This window comes from Sylvia atricapilla, chromosome 5 (assembly GCF_009819655.1).
Source record: "Sylvia atricapilla isolate bSylAtr1 chromosome 5, bSylAtr1.pri, whole genome shotgun sequence".
In the NCBI taxonomy this organism is placed as follows: domain Eukaryota; kingdom Metazoa; phylum Chordata; class Aves; order Passeriformes; family Sylviidae; genus Sylvia; species Sylvia atricapilla.
The window spans coordinates 13,833,064-13,852,327 of record NC_089144.1 but is presented as its reverse complement, the minus strand read 5'-3'; the positions used below and the strand labels follow the sequence as shown (position 1 = coordinate 13,852,327).

Below are 19,264 nucleotides of genomic sequence, written 5' to 3'. Positions count from 1 at the left end.
TAATTAATACATTTGAAGTCTTCGGCCAAGTGCGTAACACAAGAAAGAAGAAAAGTGCTTCTGAAGAAGAGAAAGAATATCTTGACTGGAACTATTAATGAGATATCCCTTTTGATTTATTTTGAAAGACACTTGGAAAATGAAAAGAAAAACTATGGAAAAGAAGGTTTTTATATAGTCTTCATAACTGAGCTGGACTTCAGTTTCTGGGTATCTGCATTTGATTTTCATTTCTTAAAAATTTGAAGTTTTGATTTGATGATTTTTCTTGGTGAATTTTTCAGAGGCAAATATCCGGATCATTACTGACCCAATCTTTTCTTAATTAGAGGTCATTAGTAATTAGGGAATGGCGATTGGCCTATTTATCATTCCCTTGTATGCAAATTGAACTATCTTTTCATTCACATGAGTATTGTAAAAAAAGCAATGCAGTTTTCTTATTTTCAACCTAATCTTTTGAGAAACTGATGGATATGGACTCTGTTCATGTCACATGTTCAGTTATCCTGCAGTGTTGCCTCACAACATTGAAGAATAAAAACCTTTGTTAAAATTCAGGTCATCCCAACTAAATCTAGGCAAACTGAGATGAATTATTAGGCTATTAATTGTCATGGTTTCTCTGTGTAGTTTTTTTTTTTTTCTTAAAAGGATATGGAAGTCCAGAGATGCTTTACCTTAAAGCTCAAAAGTTTGATTTACAGTATGTTTAAAACAGATTGTTTTTTAAGCACTAATTTTTATGTTGTAGAATAATGTCTAAATGTAATATTAAACATTTGCATCATTTTTGTTATTGTTGTTTATAACAGTTACACAGAGTAGATTTTCACTCCCAGTTTGTGTGGAGTGGTGCATGCTATTCAGACTGATACAAGAACTCCAGTTAATAACTAAGGTACATGACAAAGACAGATATATTTAGAATTCATGGACTTTCTTTAACATGTCATGTTAATTTTAGTTGAACCTCCCAGTAGCTGTTAACTTATTAACAAACAACATCTTAACCCTCTTTGCCAGCAATTTCTCAATAGTTGTAAACTAAAACAAAACTACATCTTTACCTTTGAAGAGGTGAGGGTTTCCTAGACTTCAGTGCTTCCTTCGTTTGAGTGTCTTCTGCTTTCCTTCTGAAATTCTGTTTCCTCAAATCACAACTGGTTCAACACAATATTTTGAGAAATTGTCTTGAAGTTTGTAAAGTTGTTTGCACAATTTAGAAAAGTTAACAAACAATAAGTTCAAAAGGTATTAAAATAATTTAAAACTTTCCCATCATGTTCTTATTTGCTGAACTATGTGAAAATTATGCCAAAGCATAATGAGAAATCCTTTTTTTTTTAATTTGCTGCTTAATATAGTTTTAAACACAGCTTACATGTGTTATTAGTTTCATTTTTTAAAAAGTGTCTAATTTTATGTTTTATTGCAAATTTTCTTTGTGTGTGTCTGCATATGTGGATGTAATTTTCCCACTGTTATGGGAGAGAACAGGTGGATGCACCACCAAATAAACATAATCGTTGAAGTGAGTCCATTAAGTATGTGTTAACAAGCTTGATCTTAATTAGATTTTGAAAACAATAAATAGTTCTATTTCTCAATCTATTCTAAATATTAGAACCTTTCTCTTCATTTTTACTATGGTTCTGATCAAACCCCATTTAATAATAGTCCTAAAACTCCATGTGCCTTCAATGAGGCCAAATATTCTTTCTTACTGTTTAGTGTTATTTAAGAAATTTAAGAGGAGCTGGGGTTTAAGATCAAGTATAAAACTAAACAGAAAGTGAGCTATTCTCATTCTATATTTTATTCCATCAGAGTATGTGGAAGAGAGAGCTCTCTGTTAATTTTATTCTCATTAACATATGTCTGATTTTTGTTTTCCTGTCCAAAACCTGTGTATAATTCTGGCAGAGAGCTCAGAACTCGTGATCAGGGTGAGGGGTAGTCTCTGCTTGCAGTAGTAAACATACACTGGGCACCACAGATGTTGAGATGTTCTCAACAGATGTTAGAAAATACTTCCATTCTATAAGTTGTCTGTTTACTAATAGCACAAAAATATAAATTACTGCTTTTTTGTTACTTCAGCAAATTGGTGTGGGCATACCAAAAGTTAAATTGAGAAAAAGGAGACCCAATGTACAGGTAACTTTGGATGGAGGTGATTAGTGCATTAGAATGCATAGACCTGGAAATATAATTAGAAAGCTTCTGCCCTGCTTACTAGGAAAAATCTAACTAGAGAACTGTTTATTGTGACAAACAGCTTCCAAAGCATGAAGCTTGCATCCTTTCCTGTTTAAATAATAGAAAACATGCTATTGGCTGTAGTGAAGGGCATTCCATTAAATTATGGTGCTTTACTAATAGGTGCTAATTAGAGTCATGCTGTAAAAATTCTTCTTCAGATGTTGAAATTAATTTGAAGCCTGGAAATAAAAAGAGACTACTTGTGCTGGCTTTGCTTGCATAAACCCAAAGTCAAGAGAGGATCAGAAGATAATTCTTGTGACTTTATTGCCAAGTTTTATTGTACAGTGTATGCAGCGTACAACTTCAGCATAAAAAACATGAGTTGTTCAGGTTTTTGTGGGTTGGTTTTTGGTTTTGTTTGTTTGGGGGTTTTTTGTTTATTTTTGTTTTGTTTTGTTTTGTTTTTGGGGGTTTTTTTCCTGGTTTTTTTTTTTTTTTTTTTTTTTTTTTTTCCTGGGGAAGTCAGAGTAGGCAATATGTTCTATCTGCTATTTACATGGGTTTTTTCTCAGTTTAGCAGATACAACTGCACAAAATTAACTGCCCTTAACCTGAACAGAGTAACTAGTCTTATGTAATGCAACTCCTGAGAAAAAAAACACTTAATGAAAACTTAAAAATCGTTTAGATTAACCATGTAAATAGAAAATTAGGAAGCTTAAACACAGTATATCAAGTTTGATTCCTTTCGCATATAGAATTGTGTAATGCAAAACTTGTGGCCTGCATAACAACACCAGTGAAACATGGTGTAAAATCTTGATCCAAGTCAGTGATTTCACCAAATGTCTGTGGCTGTGTTTATAACACATGCAGAAGGCCACCTTGGGGCTGAGGTTTTTTTGTTTGGACTCTGGAAAAAGCAGTGCAGAATCATAAAAACTCTCTGTTTTCTTAGCACACCTGGCTCCTCAGCATGCCATGGTGTGGTCTGGCTGCTGCTGGCTTTACCTGGCACTGCTTGCTGCCCAGGGAGGTGCAGCCCTGGAAAAGCTCTGGGCTTCCATCCACTCCAGATGCTCCTGAGTTTATGTCTGAGGCCCAGGATTTTTCTGACTTTTTCCCATCATTTCTTTTAAAAGTCTAAGATCCTTTGTCTTCATTAGTACTGCAAGTATGAGCAGGAACTAGGCTCCTGCAACACAGCAAAGATCATCCATAGAATTTGTGAGAGTACTGACCTCCCAATACACACAACAACAATTTTATTTAACTATTTTTTTAAGTGTGTTGCTGCACCAGTTCTTTCTTTGTTTGTTTCCTTCATGAGTTGTCATTGAAATTATAGATTCTTGCATTTATTTTTCCTGCTGAAAATGAATTGCAGCCCTTTTGTTTGCATGCTTCATTGCTAGTGATTTCCTTCTGTTCTGTTTTGTTAAGTTGTGCTGGTGAATGTGGTGGTGGTGTGCTTATTCCAGTCATGTTACACCCATGACTGGATAAAGAGAAGAGCAAACTGAACTGTAAGTTTGTTTCTTCGTGGCTTGGAAAAAACTCTACTAAATGGCAACCTTGGAAATAAAAATTATGGAGCCCAAATACTGATAAAAACCTTCTTGGGGGAAAGAGGCATAAGGGGGAAATAGTTTTTCCATTTAGAGCACCAGTGTAGGAATTTTCTGTTCTAATTTTTAGTGGTTGTCTTTGTGCCTCAGGCACATCTCAGAATGTATTTCTAGATGGTTAGGTTTTTTCCTATTAAAAGTGATTAATAAGTATTATATAAGAAATGTGAAATTATGTAAGTTTTAAAAAGAACAAATAGTTAATGCGTACTTGAATTTTAACAGGATTAAAGTTAGTTTGCTGTTTTGTCTTTGGGACTCCTTGACTATGACTAGCCCAGGTTATCATTTGAAATAAATATTGACCTTGATTTGATGTGATGGCTTTTTTTTTTTCTTTTTTTTTTACCACTTATTTTCTTCTCTGTTCCTTTGTTTGTTGGAATGGAATGTGAACTTCATAAATGCCTCCTCTGCCATGCCAATGCCTTCATGCATGCTGTTTGGGTTTGACCATGCTATTCATTATCCATTGCATGTAAGATATGTATCTTTTTAATTTTTTTTTTTTTTTTACATTTTACATTTAACCTTTTGTTATTTATTTTGAGAGTGTGGATTTGTTGGGAGGGAAAAGCAATTGCACAGCAATAATTGAATAATTTTGAATTAGTGCAGAGCATATGTTAATGCCATTTTATGGAAGTTGCTAGTTTTATTTATATGTAAATAGAAATGCAAAAAAATTCTTGAAGTTTTCAGTAAATATTTTAAAGAAGTACCCAGAATCTTTACCTACAATCTTTTTAGTACATATTCTGTTCCTGAGAATAAATTTATGGGTTTTTTTCTTAGCAGACAGCAAGTCTTGTTAAGAACAAGAATTATTCCATATAGCCAGAGATACATACATTTTGTCCTCAAGAAAAGGAAAAAATAATCTTTTGTCTTCTGGAACTATTCTATATTACAAACTTGAAAATAAGAGTTACTCTTAATGTCTTAGTACTCCGGAATGAAGGCATTTTTACCGGCTGTTCAGGATACTGCTTTCATCCAGTACATACATGAATTGTGATGAATCATGCTTTTGCATTCCTTGATAGAGCAGTCATTTGTACATTTGTAATTTAACTTTGCCAGGGAATGCTAGGATAGGAGTAATATAACTGTAATTTTGAAGGAATGGACTTTTGTCTACCCTGTATTTGTTAGTATGGGAGAATTGCTGAAATCCCTTTTTTTATATCCCCCATACTCCTTTCTCTAAAGAAATGCACTTTGTTTTAGGGGGTGCATGAAATAACTACTGGGTGATGAGGATGGATGATTTTTACACCACACACAATATAATATCAATGGGGCTTGGGCAAAATTGCCAGGAAAAGAGCTGGATTCCCAATTCATATGGAAGATGGCTGTGGCCAAGTAAATGCAATTGAGAAAGGAGCAGAGGCTGCAGGGTGGTCTGAACTAGTTCAGCAGAGCTACAGTGGACTTCCAGCACTCCTGTGGGGCCAGGGTTATTACAGATGTAGGTTACCAAAGTTCTCTGTGCTCCATAGTTGAGGGTTGACATCATCAATGCTCCTTAGGTCTGGAAGCTTGGGTTTCAGTATTTCTGTGCTACAGGTTTCCATCTTCTAAACTGAGAGAACGGCACTGATGTCAAGAGGAGTGTTTTTGAAACTCCAAGGTGTTCAGGGAAGGCCTGTAAAGCTGACAATAAAAGTGAGGTTTATTTTTTATAAAACCCAAATAATTTGCTGTAATTGCTGCTTTTTGGACTCTTGAACCATGGTCCAATCCCCCCTCATATCAGCAAGTCTGTTGTCTGCTCTTGGTAAAATTTCAGAGTAGATTTGCCCACCTTACTGATTGGGCAGAAAACTCTCCCAGATTTCTCTCTCCCTACTTGAAGGCAGGACATCTAGAGAGAGGTTCATACCCTCTGCTTCCTCTGATTGCTTTGATTCCTCCCAAACCAGTATAGTCTGTGACATACCAGGAGAAGGAGAAGCAGCACCTCAGCACAAGCCCCATACATGACAGGCTGTGGACAGACATTGGCAATTAGTATTGATGAGATTTTCACTGACCCAATTAACCTCACTATCCAACAAAATAAAATAAATCAGAAAGGGCCACTGGTAATGCTGCAAGAGATTAAAATAGATGGGTAAGTAAACCCAGTAAAGTAGGCTAATTTGAAATGAAGGGATTAGAGTGGTTTGTAGTATTACAGTACTCTGTCTTTATTATTTGATCATTTAATATCTTCTGCTTCAGAATCCTAAATCCCAGGAACCTGTTACGCTGGATTTTCTAGATGCTGAATTGGAAAATGACATTAAAGTTGAGGTGAGATTACCTGGTTTCTTAGTGCCTGTTGCTGCTAGTATTTCACCATATAATAACTGCAAAGCAATAAATGTTCTAGATTTTGAATGGGAACCTATTTCAATATAAATCTGAATTTTAAATTTGTTAAGATGATGACTTTATGGACATGAAGTTATATTTAGATGAATTAAATCACACCATTTTTATAAGCAAGGGAAATGTATTATATTCTTCTCATTTTAAAAAACACCATAATTGCTACTTAAATTCTTCATGAAGTAACAATTCCTGAGAAGGAAGCTAGAAAAAAAAATTCAAAACAGAACACTTTTTAATAGAATATTAAACTATTACCTGAAATATTTTAAAACTATATCCCTATCTCTTATTAATGCAAGATTATTCCTCTGTCAAGAAGGAGAACTGAGAAACAAAGTTCAATGTAGACAACAAATTAATTCCTCTGTATATTTTTCAGTTACTGATTTTGTTATATATTCAAAAATGATGACTGCTTAAAATAAGCAGTGAGTTTCCTGAAATCAAATAAAAGGCTTTTAAACACTTTACGTTTTTAACATAGTTCTTCACTGAAATTGTTCTTTTATACTGACTGTAATCAGCCTGTCTTAGTATCTGTTTAATTTTGCCTTAAGTTTGATTACTGTTTCAGAGGGGAGTTACTCTTGGGCTGGTACAAAACTGTTTCTGTGGATCACTGACACTACCTGAGTCACACAGATGTGCTGGGAGGCACAAGAAATGCTTGACAAAACTCCTTTTCATACACACAGAATATATTCTCTCTCTGTCAGTGCCCAGTATCAGGGAGCTTTATGGCATGCTTTTGCTATTCAAAGTATACCAGAATTGTTGCTTCATAACTCTACTGATTCAGTATATACTTCCATAAAACAACTTCTAATTTCAAAAAATCTGAACATTTTAAACAAAACTTCTGTTTAAGAGTTGTGACTTTCATTTGTATTAACATTTTCTTGTATTTTTAAGAAATATTTTGATCATTATTCATGTTACACGCAACACCTACACTTTCTTCATTTCTTTTATTTCACTTTTTTCTTTTCTTATTTGCCAATAGATTCGGAAAAAAATGATAGATGGAGAAAGTGGAGAAAAAACATTTGAAACACTGGTCAAGTCCCAAGATGAGGTAAGAGAAGAACCCAAAGAGTTACATTTACAGGAATAAACCAAACCAGAAAAATAATGTGAAAGGGTAAAATGCTGCGATGTTTATTTTTTAATGACAATTTGTACCATTTTTTCCCCTCTAGATTTCCTAGTTTTACTGTCTTATAGTAAAAAAAAATAAAAAAAAGAAAATATGTACTTAGGAAAAAAAGAATTGTTTTGTTTCTTGGTTTCTTTGGTGCATCATTAATCAGGCAGTTGTTGATGAGGTCTTACACTCTGTTCAACAGGAAATGGACCCAGCCTACTTCTGTGCATGATTTCCAAAACAAAGTGCTTAATTTGCTTGCGGAGATGTGTGAGGGTGGCTTTGGTAGTTTATATTGTGGTTGAATGGGAAGAAAGTTGTGAGGAAAAATAATAAAGTAACATGTTTATGCCATAAATGAAGACTCTTTGGGATAAGCAAATTCATCTTACAGTTATATCATGTACTTTCTGAACAGCTTGTTGAGTTCTTTATTTTCTTGTCCAAAATACTTATTCCTAATAAACATTGCTACTGTTTTCTCTAATAACCAGACATGTTTCCTAGCAGTAGGAAATACTCAAACATGATATGGGTCATTACACAGGTGCTCTACTTCTTGGGGACCTCAGTGAGAGGAAATCATGACTGGTGTGTGTAAGGAGTTCTGGCCAGAGTATGCCCCACAGTTACAGCTCCACAACAGCTGTTTGAAACTCTTTTTTTCTGGACATAGATCAGCTTGAAGATATCTAATTTGATGACTTAGCATACACTGCACGACCCATATATATAAGCTCACTATAAAAATACTTAGAATTGTTTGCATTTGATTCATACTCGCTTTCCCCTCTTCCCATATTCTTCTAGAGACCTGTATCAGCAGTGCCCTTGCCTCCTTTCCTGTTATATGCTTTCTCACAGTAAAATGCTAAACCCAAGCTTTACAATGCTGCTTTACCCTCTCTGGGTAAATCCTGCTGTACAAAAAAACTGTGTTTTTTCCTGCGTGGTTCCACTCTTGGAGAATGATGCATGAATAGGTGTTTTCTGGGGCAGAGAGGCTGAGCCCCAGTGGATGTCAGTTCTGTCCCCTCACCTGTGTCAAGGAACCCATGCTGTTTAGGTTGCCACCAGTCTGTTCCCTGAAGGGAAACTGGGTCATTCCTGACCCATTGTCAGAGAGTTCGAAGTCCTGCTGGCATCTGATTTGAGGCTAAACTGCTACTGAAGGAAGAGACTCCATGCTGGGACAGTCTCAGATTTATGTTGTTTTGTTTAAAGAGTGCCTTTCTAGATCTGTGGATGAAAAAGGCTCTGTGTAGGTGGTTAGAAGAGGGAGGGTTAGAAGGTCACAAAAATACAGTTACACGATAAGGGTTGTACAAGAAATTGGAATAATGACAAAATGTTGAAGAGATTTCAGGCTGTTTGTACATTTCTCAGACTCTGTGCTACAAAAGACCTGAAACAGTTGGTCCTGCAACTCTTTGCCCAAAGAAAGAGGGAGGGAAGTATTGCAAATGCTGAAGTCAGTTACAATATCTGGGCAGGAGGGAGGATGTGACATCCCTGGGTGCATGAGAATGTGCCAGTTCCACACGGCCCAGACCACAATCTGTGTTGGAATAAAATACCGCAAGCCTTTGATCCCAGATGTTTCAATGCCAATGAAATTAATTATCCTCACCTTCCTTGCAACCATAGCCCAAGATTTCTTCCTTTACCCAGACCTCTCTGAGAGAAGAAAGGAGCAGCCAGAGCTGGCTGGCTATGATGACTGCTTCCAGCCATTGCTCACTCCCAGCTCCAGGCTGCTAGAACCAGAAAAAAGCTGCTTTAAACCACGGCCACGCATGAGCCATGCATCACTTAGCACTTGATAGCTTCATATATTTTCTTATAAAAAGGGCTGATGTGGTCGGCTGCTCTGAACTGACAGTTGCAGTCTTCGGGCTTAAAATTTATGTTCTTTTTGTTTTGCTTTTTGGTTTAAGTTTGCATCGCTTTCCTTTTGTGTTGCAGCTGGCCCCAGCAGTGTCTTGGGAGATGACTTCATACTACAGCATAGAGACTGGACTTGTAGCAAGTGTGGGTGGGGTGCACTGGAGTCTCCAAGGCCTCAGGCGCTTTCCAAGTCACAGAGAAGATGCCATAGGAACAAAAGCATTGCCACATTTGGCAGCCGGGGTGGGCAGTAGTGAAAACTGAAGGGTCACAAAAGCTGTAATAATGTGTGTGAGCTCTTTGGCAGTGATCAGCTGGGGGTAAGATGGACTTAGCCAGCCCACTGAGGAATTAGGCAAAGGTAAATGGGCGCTGAGGTATGAGGATGTGTTATCTGCTGGGTTATCTTTGAAGGGAGCTTTCAGCCAATTTGCTTTCAAGGATTCTGACAATGCTGGTGGCAAAAAGATTTAATTACAGCCCAGTTCTTCTCTTCTCTCCACTCCCACCTTGGGCACTGCTTTTCTCTTGTACACATGTGTGACCATGACTCTGTGCCTGATTTGGAGGGACTGCCAGCACTAGGTTCAAGTGGCTAATTTTAGCCTGAAGTATACATTAAGTATAAATAGGAATTTATATTCGAGATGATAGAAATCAATAGGAATCTCTTCAGCCATCTTTTTACCTTAAATATAAAATATATCAAGGTACTAGACACTGTTATATGTATCTTCTTTCCGGTTTTCTTTTATCTATTTTTCATTTTCTTTCAAAAATTACTTTTAAATTATTTATACTGTCATGCTGTACTGAAAAGCAGCAGCCAGGTAATGAGAAGGTTTCAATTTATTAATGTCATATGAATCACCTCTTTTCCACAGCCATGGCCATTTTCCCACTATCCTTTTCCCACAGGGAAAGAATGAACCTAGAGCTATACCTGTGGTACCTTTCACCAGTGTTTGCAATGTTGCACAGCAACAACTCTACAGTCTTCATTGCTGTCATACTTACAAAGATTTGATTGCAAAGTAATAATACATTGCAGCTGGCATAATCTTAGAGTTTTTAAAGTGGAAAACAGTAAAACTATGTCAGCCAGGTGGATTCATGATTAAATCTATGGGGAACTGTGGGACTATGCCTATTATGCTATTTTTTGTATCACAAGAAAACAAATGGTAATGTATTGTTATTTAAAAAAATCCCATTTATTTAAATGCTATTGTTTTTTCCAAATTCAAGACCTTCATAATGAGATTAGAAACATATGTTATGTTTAGCAGGGGGTGTCTATACAATCAGAATTACCAGGTTATGTCCATAGTTATGATTCAAATTTAAATGAATTAAGCCAGTGATGCTGTGACCTGAAAGGATAGGCTCTGGGTGTCTTTATTTTAAAATACTTACCTACCAAGGTTTTTTTTTTTTGTAACTGAGTTTTTTTGTTCATTTGGTTATTATCTTTTCGTAGTTTAACTGCAAAATGATCCATGAAAGAGAAAGCTTTTTTTATCAAATTTAAATCATAGAAATAAAAGTTTGCATATATAGGTCAAGTTTGTCTGATTTGATTTAAATTTAAATTTTGCTAATGTTCAATAAAAATTACATGGTTGATTCTTTTGCAAAATGTAAGTTTAGAAAGTATTTAAGAAAGAAGTTGCAGCTCAACCCGTTATTTTAGCAAAATAATAAATGGAAATCCCATCAGATTGGTACTTGATGTTACACAGTACTTCTCAAAGAAAAGGCACAGTTATTGAAGCTCCTTAATTTAATAATTTAATTTTTCACCAATATCTCTTTGTAGAGGTATATTGATAAAGGAAACAGAACGTATACGTGGACTGCTGTGAACGGCACTGATTACAGGTAACTCATTTCTGTATGTTGACTTCCTCTGTTTATTTAAGTGTCCTTTTGGTTAATTTTATTTCATATTTTTAGTATTACATTTTCTACACTAGCTAAGGTGACACTGGTGTCTATATTATTTCAAATTCATTTCAGCACACGGCATTGTAACATTAGAAGGCATGGTGAAACGTTCCTTAACATGACCCAAAGCAAGTAAAAGTTTTCCAAGTCTTAGGAAAGTTAAACTACTCTAGTTCAAAACTACATGGCATAAATATTGAGTCAAATTTTGACCAAAATGGTATTTCTGCTATGGTGAATTACAGTAGTCCTCAAGCAAGTTGGATCCCAGTTTCTGTTGTCTTCTGCACAGGCCTAGAGTCACTGAGAATGCAAACATTCATTTGGGTGTCAAACCAAACCATGTTGTTTTAGCAGCAGAACATAAACCTAGGATCTTCTTCTATTCACTCTCCCATTTTTCTGCCTCTGTCTTTATACTCTGTAAGAAAAGGAAGTTTTTATCAGACTGCCATCTGGCAATCACTGGAGAAATACATTTGGTTTACATGACTTCTTAATTCTGTCTGAGCTTCCTGGCATGAGATACAGCAATAAATCCTCAGAGTATCCTTGCAGAAAACCTATTAAACATAAAATTATAGATTTTAATTAGCAATTTCTGCTAGCAGTAACTGTTAATGACAGGTAAACTGCCACTGATTTCCCTGGAGGAGAATTGGTAGAAGGCTATTACTAAATATTCAGTAATCTCACTCATATTCTGTATAAATGGCAATTGTGTCATTAAAGGTCAGTTCATTTCATGGCTCAACTGTACAACATTTTTAATGTTAATTTCAGCATCTCTTCATTAGGAGCTGTTGCAGTTCTGCATGGATGAAGTCTAGGTGTAAAAATTAAGAATGCTACTTGGGAGTTGATGATGCCTATTTAATGATTACTCATCCCTCCGGTCCTTTACATACATTTTTAGAACTGAACTCTTCCACATATTTGTGGAATTTAGCCGCAAAAAGAATTCCTACATATTTTGAACAAAAATAGGTATCGTATAAAAGAAAATGTTGCAAATGCTCTGAAAATCTTAAAATATTGCGTAGTCATGTTCAGTAGTTGTTAGTGGTGACTGCATGATCAAAGAAAACATTTTTTTTTTGGATCCTGAAGGTAATATGAATGCAAGTATTGTCAGATGCATTTCCTGGAGAATACTGATCCTTGTTTTATTAGCGAGAGTCTCTTATTATATGATGTATGCAAATCAGCCCAGTACTAAGTGATATTTTTGCAGTTGGTGATCACCATGACATGTTTGTTATATTGGGATGTTAAATGTGTCAGAGGAAGATACAAAAATAGTGGGGTTTTTTATGTGCTATTATTTGGAAATTCCTTGCTTATCTGCTAAAAAAGTGCATTTGTGTTTAAAAGTGTAAATAAGAATCAAAATAAACACAGGGACCCTCAGGACAGGCATAAATGTACCTGTGTCTGTAACTAAGTGTGAAGCTGGTATATCACTATGTGCCTGCTTCATCTCGTGACAGTCCAAATTCCAAAATTGTTAATTACTTTCAAAACATGAAGAAGCTAAAGCTGGGAAACTGCTGCAAATAACATAATTGCTTTACTCGTCTCATTTCTGTTGCAGTTTGGCACTGGTGTTACCATCATACAGCTTTTATTATATTAAAGCCAAAATAGATGAACCGATAGTTCAAGCCAGATGTAAGTACTGTAAACATTCCCTGGTTTTGTCTGGTATTGCCAAGTCTCAGATTCACTTAACAAAGCAATGTTTGAAATCCATAGATATGGTGGAATTCACTGATGTTATCGTGATGTACCCAAAATCTTCAGCAATGATTCTAACCCGTTGTAACATCTGAGGTGTGAGAAATATTCTATAAAAATAGAATATGTGCAGAACATGTCAGTTCCACTGACAATCCCTACCCCTTGCTCTGTGCCTATAGAATCATTGCTTTGTGTATCCTCTATTGCTGTCATTTTAAGAGTCTGGATACTATTTATTTCATTCTGTTAGCAAAAGATAGTGATATAGACTGTAAGAGTAGAGCTTTTTTCCTTTTTTCCTTTTTTCCTTTCTTCCTTTTTTCCTTTCTTCCTTTTTTCCTTTCTTCCTTTTTTATTTTTTTTTTAATTTTATTTTAGTTACAGTATAATATTTAGCAAATGATCTCTGGTAGAACAATGTGAAAGCCCTGTTTGGTTTGGGTTGCAGTTAGGTTTTTATTTTGCATTTTACAAATAGTTTTAGTGGATGTTTGCATTGTATTTTTAGATTAGACTGATTTCAAACCATTTAAAGGTTCCAAAGTGATAGTTGGTTATTATACTTGTCAATATTCAAAGGTTTTTTGTTTATTAGGTGTAGCTTAAGTGTAGTCTAGGTAGTACACAAAATAAAACCAATCACAGCCTTTTAACTTTATCCAGATGTTATGATAAGTTTAGAACAAGTATGTAGTTAAATAGAAAGTTTGAAAAACACAAAAAAATCTCAGAGAGGCATAGATACTAATATTTTAGAGAAAACTTGGTTAGCACTGCTTCGCTCTTCTCTACTGTTGTTCCCACATATGAAGGATAATACAGAAAATTTTAATAATCAGTGATTTATTTTCTAACTTTTCCCTATACTGTGTACATTAAAATTAAAATTTTAAGTAGAGGGTATGATTTTCTTGATGGATTAGATCATCTGGTTTTGTACTTATGTCAATAAAACCTGCAAGACAGACCCTTGAAATAGCCACAGTGTATAGAAGGTACTGAGAAATAACTGAGAAGAACCTATTCTTCAGTCTTCAGAGATGTTTGTCTTTCTTTTTCCAGACTACAGCTGTGTGTAAATTGAACCTTTGAATCTATGTACAATATTTTTATTCAAGGGGCTGTTTGAATAAAATATTGGTTTGTGACCCCTTGTGCTTTACCCTGTTTTTTTTCTGTTTCCCTGCTTTCTCTTTCTGATGGATAGTGATATCCGAAACGGGCAAGTATATTCTTGTTGCTCAATTTCCTTCTGTTTACTGCAGTTGATATTTTTCACTTGTATTTCTATTCCTATTGGATATTCTCCTCTGTATTCCTCATCTCAGGATTTTCTTCATGATCATTGGGTACCATAGCAATAGAAAGGGAAAATCAAAAGTGAAGTATTTTTCTGTTTTCATGCACATTTCAATATGTTGCTAATCTCTAATCCTTCTTTGTCTGCTCCTATCAGTGTTCAGTGATATCAGCCATTAAAGCCATTTTTTTAAGTAGGATTTTTCAGTAGGATGGGTTTTTAAAATTTTATTGCAGAAAATATTAGGAGCATTTTTCTTCATGTTCTAACAACGCAGCTTCACAAATATTTGTTTGCATCAGAGTTTACTTCTAGTGAAAATCTCTCATTTGTTTTCATGTTGCTATGATAATTAAATGTCTACTTTAAATAAATTATTGGATATTATCTTACTGTTGCCAGTTGTATGTTGTATATAATAATCAAGTGATTTCTTCCTAAGTTGTGAAATACTGAGAAGCATAAAATTCATTGGGGAAAATGTGTCAAACATTTCTTTCTAAATTCATAGATGCATGCAAAAGTTAGCCAAATAGTTTAAGAAGAGAAACTTTGGCAAAAATTCCAGTTTATTTACTTGATGTTTACTCTTCATCTTTTTAGTTACAGAATCACTGAAGTTTGATCATTTTGATGAAGCTGGCTATACGTTTTTAGCACCAAGGTTGGTTGATCTCCCTGTTATAAGTGTTATTTCAGCATCTGATCTGGTTATTGGCACATGGAAAATACAGATTTGACCAATAAAGCTTCATTTGGTAAAAAAAATTATCAATCTTTTTCATGGTGAAATGTAAATAACATGTGCAGGCTCGGATTTCTGCTCATATTATTCAGAGGGCTGTAAAACCAATATTGATATTTTAATGGAAAACTAATTCATGTCTGGGCATCTCTTGTGGTTCTGACTTCTAAGACTTTACAGCTATTTATAAAATAGGTTTCATAATACTTACCACAACATGTTTCCCAAGTTCAAGACAAAAGGTTTCAAAGCTCTCTATTACTTAAGTATTAGTTAATTTTCAATTAATTGAACATAAAAAAATTACTAAGTCATTCAAATTTATTAATTGTATTAGTTCCCTGAGGTTTTTTATGTGTAATTCTGCAGTTCTTGTTTCCCTTTTAAAATTACATTTGCAAGGGAAACCTGGTGTGATAAAGACTTCCTAAAAATTTAGTTCATCAAAAAGATGGTTATGATAAATATAGGAAATGCTGTACAATTAGGATCAATTGAGAATTATTACATTCTTTTTTTCCTGATAATTTTCTGTATACTTTTATATTTAAATTAATAGATTGATTTCAATTTCTAAATTGATTTATGTAAAGCTTTCTATATTAAAATGTATTCTAGCTTATGTGTTTAATTTAATTTTTCTAAAAGACTGAAGTTATTGAGAATTAATTGTACCAATTAGCAGCTTCCAGCAATTCACTTACTGTGCTGCATGGACAAATTCTGATTGATATGTAGCTCTGCTTAAATATGAATATTGGTATAGTGAGGTAAAATCTGTCTGTGGTATTTCTGGATTATGGTAAGGTAAATAAAGGGTAATAAGATATCATAAGATATGAAATTCTTGAACAGGCTTCTTTTGTCTGTAAAATTAAATTAATATAAAAGGTCATTTTAAAAAGTGAGCCCCCTTCTTTACTGCTAAACACTCTTTACATTTTAATTAAAGTTGTTTGATGCCACTCATCATATAATATTTGCCTCCAAAATGCCCAGTGACTTTGAATTTGCTTCCTTTCATTCAGTGAATTGCCCAATGATACATGGCTTCATCACATTATATAAGGGACAGGAGTTTACTGTTTATCTGTTTTGCAGATGTCAAAACAAAGAGTGTTTATATGTTCATGTGGTTTGTACCCTAATACAATTGCATTTAAAGCTTCTCAGAAGATAGGACTTTGCCCTATAAATCTAGCCCTAGTTGAGCATGGGGTGGCTGTTTCACCACCAGTCCAGGTACTTTCCAGTACAGTTTAACCCAGGAGCAATTTAAAATTCCCTGGGCATATTTTAAGTGTAAAGACTATGATCTCCTAACATGTCCTATGCTACTCCTCTTTTTTTTTTTTTTTTTTTTTTTTTTTTTTTTTTTTTTTTTAATTCTGGGAATCTATGCCCTATTTCATGCATGCAGTTTTCCTACAATCCAAATCTTAACAAATGCTTAGGCAGGCATTTGAACACCTTATTTCCTGTAGATAACTGCAATAATTGATATGGTAATCATTAAATACTGATCATGGCAGTCAATTGACACTGTAGTTCCAGCTACTTCATAATAGCTGTACAAGCCTGCTTGGACTTCTAAATTGTCTGCTTTAGTAGCACAAGAAAAAAGGTATGAGAAGACTGAGAAGTTTTGTTGTTTTTCAGAGAATACTGTAATGATGTAAAAAAATCAGAAAACAACACTGAATTTCTATTAAACTTCAATGACTTTATTGACAGAAATACTCCAAGCAGTCCATCATGTAAGTACATTCCTCACCTCACTGATTTTTTTTCCTTAGGAAAACACCTTCTCATGGATGACAGTTCATGCTCAAATTTTGTGGGTTTGTTGTTTTTTTTTTTTTTGAGTAGAAATATATCTAGTGTCGGGATTTTTTATCCAAGGTAAAGGGTGTAAAATTAGTTTTCAAGTTTATGGCTTTATTTAAGAATGTATGTAGTGCATTATGCATCCTGCGCTTTCTATAATTCCTCTCATCATTTTGCTCAAGCATCAAATAACAACTGGTTCATTTTAATACACTCCAAATACTTTTGAGCTTATATTTTTTCACTTGAGTGTAGCAGCCAAAGTCTCAAACAGACCAAAACCTCGTAATGAATTCTTCAACCTGCTTTCTTGTCATTTAATTCCAAAATAAGTAAAGAAAAGAAGTCCAAGACAGAAATAACCAAGAACAAGGATAAAAGAAAAGGGAGATGTTTTGCTGGTTCACAAATTGGTTAGAAAGATCTCACTTGGGCTTGAATAGCTTAAGACCCCAGATCCAGGGAACTGCTGCAGTGGTGAGCACTGGGCTTGGGGAAGGGACTAATTCATATTTTGAGATTGGGCCTTAACCTCTGTATAGAATAAATGAAGAGTTATTATTATCAGTAAGGTGTTAAAGCCTTCCTCTCAATAAAAAAAAAAATAAATCAGCGTTTGGATTTGGACATCTGTTTATCATTATTAATAATTTATAAATACTCTGAATAACCTTTTTGTTGTTGTCTTGCTTTTCTCAAGTCTTTTTGACATGCTGTCAGGGATAGCTGATCAATTCAGAAAGAATCTCTCTCTTAGACCATGTAATTAAAGGAATGTCCACTTAGATATGATATCTTCTCACAAAAGGATATTTTTGTGTGCATGTGTGGATGTTTTGTGTTCTTTTAATAGAGTGATCTTATTCATTGACACGTTGCTGACTGAAATTTTATTTGATTACCTTGACTCAGTGATGGAAATGAAAACATTCACCTCCAGTGATTAAAGCAATTAATGATAAGTTAATAAAAAATAACAAAAAAATGAAAATACTTGTGTAATATTCACTACGAGCAAATGCTGAGGACACATTTAGTGATATTGTAGATACAGTAGTGCTTACAGTAAGCATTTATTCCAAAATGTTATTTACTTGTTGCTGTATTTCAGTTTGGAATATGCAGTGATTTTTTTCCTTCTTTTTTTTCCTAATAGTTAAGTTAGTTTAAAAATAGTCTCTTTAATAAATAAACAGTGTTAACTAAAGTACTGAGTGGCCATATAAATTATCTCAGCTAAAAATGCTTTTTCAAAAGGAATGACAAATAAAATCCCCACACTGAAATAATCTTTAGTAACTCTTCTAAAGTGTTACTGAAAAGGATGGTTGAGAAGCACTGACTTCAAATCATATTTTCAAAGAGATTTAAGCATGGCATCTCTGTATAAGCTACTGATTCAAAATTAGTTTATTTCCCTGCATCCATTTTCAGATGACAAATGTGTTTTATTTGCGAGCTGGCACTTAATCAGTCTAAATATGTTTATAATGTAGTTGAATTTCATTAGGAATTGTTGTTTGCTTGCATTGACTGAGATAAAAAGTGTTTTAATGGACACATGCTTTAAAAATAGGTTAATTTTCAGATTTAGGAGCTTTGCAAAACTGGGGCCTCTACCCTTATTAACTTCCTTGTTCCTGCGACACAGGGATAGAAAGAAAAATTATTACAAAGAAAATGTTTGAATGAACTCAACAGTGTGAGAGCATCTATTTGACTCTAATTACATAACATAATTTGAAGTTAGGCAGAATTTCTAATGTTAACAACCACAATTTTTGTGGCTGGAGCACCTTGAACAACTCAGAATTTCATTTTAGGTTTTTATTGAAACTCCATTTCATATGGTTTCAGATGACTTACATTTTAACTCTTTTAACAGGTAATATTGATATGGTCCTTAGAGTTTTGCTGGATGCAGGACTTACAAATGATCTTGCCCAAAATCATTGGAATAAACTGTCTCTGTAAGTATTCCTTTTGTTGACTGTGATTTTTTTATGCATTGCAGAGTTTGAAAACAAAATCTTATACATCTGTGTGTATACAGATATGCAGTTAGTGCTACAGAGAATAGGTATTTATTCACAGCTATGCACTTTAATGGAAACCCTTGGCTTAGGAATTTGTCAGAATTTCAGTTAGTTTTCATTTTAAATCTTATTTTTATTTACAGTGATGGAGTTGTTGCACAATTTGTTGTTACAGATGGTGGAATCACTAGAGTGTTCCCCAAAAGGTAAGAATTATTACAAAATAGTATAATATAATAATTCTGAAGCCTGAAAGGGTGGGATGTTAAAGAGTGGCTTTATTGAAGGAAAAGCTTTAGTCTCCTAGAGTCTAATCTGTACTGATAGCTATGAAATTATTGGAATATCACTTGTGCAGTGTTTGAAACTAATCTGTCCCATTATTTTCATGACAGGCTCTTGTAATCCAAGTTTGTAATC

The 19,264-nt window shown here is 34.4% G+C and overlaps 1 protein-coding gene across 2 annotated transcripts in view; it reads left to right on the top strand.

Annotated features, from left to right (window-relative positions):
* The window catches only part of CACNA2D1 (calcium voltage-gated channel auxiliary subunit alpha2delta 1), a 452,272-nt gene that overhangs the window by 409,719 nt on the left and 23,289 nt on the right, over window positions 1-19,264 (top strand). The window contains exons 19-27 of one of the 2 annotated variants that reach the window (XM_066318754.1): window positions 2,104-2,160; window positions 6,066-6,137; window positions 7,222-7,293; window positions 11,069-11,130; window positions 12,791-12,867; window positions 14,840-14,900; window positions 16,641-16,738; window positions 18,694-18,778; window positions 18,988-19,050. In XM_066318754.1, coding sequence (XP_066174851.1) covers window positions 2,104-2,160; window positions 6,066-6,137; window positions 7,222-7,293; window positions 11,069-11,130; window positions 12,791-12,867; window positions 14,840-14,900; window positions 16,641-16,738; window positions 18,694-18,778; window positions 18,988-19,050 — 647 coding nt within the window. The remainder of the gene's footprint in view (window positions 1-2,103; window positions 2,161-6,065; window positions 6,138-7,221; window positions 7,294-11,068; window positions 11,131-12,790; window positions 12,868-14,839; window positions 14,901-16,640; window positions 16,739-18,693; window positions 18,779-18,987; window positions 19,051-19,264) is intronic. The other variant, XM_066318753.1, reaches the window with a different exon arrangement.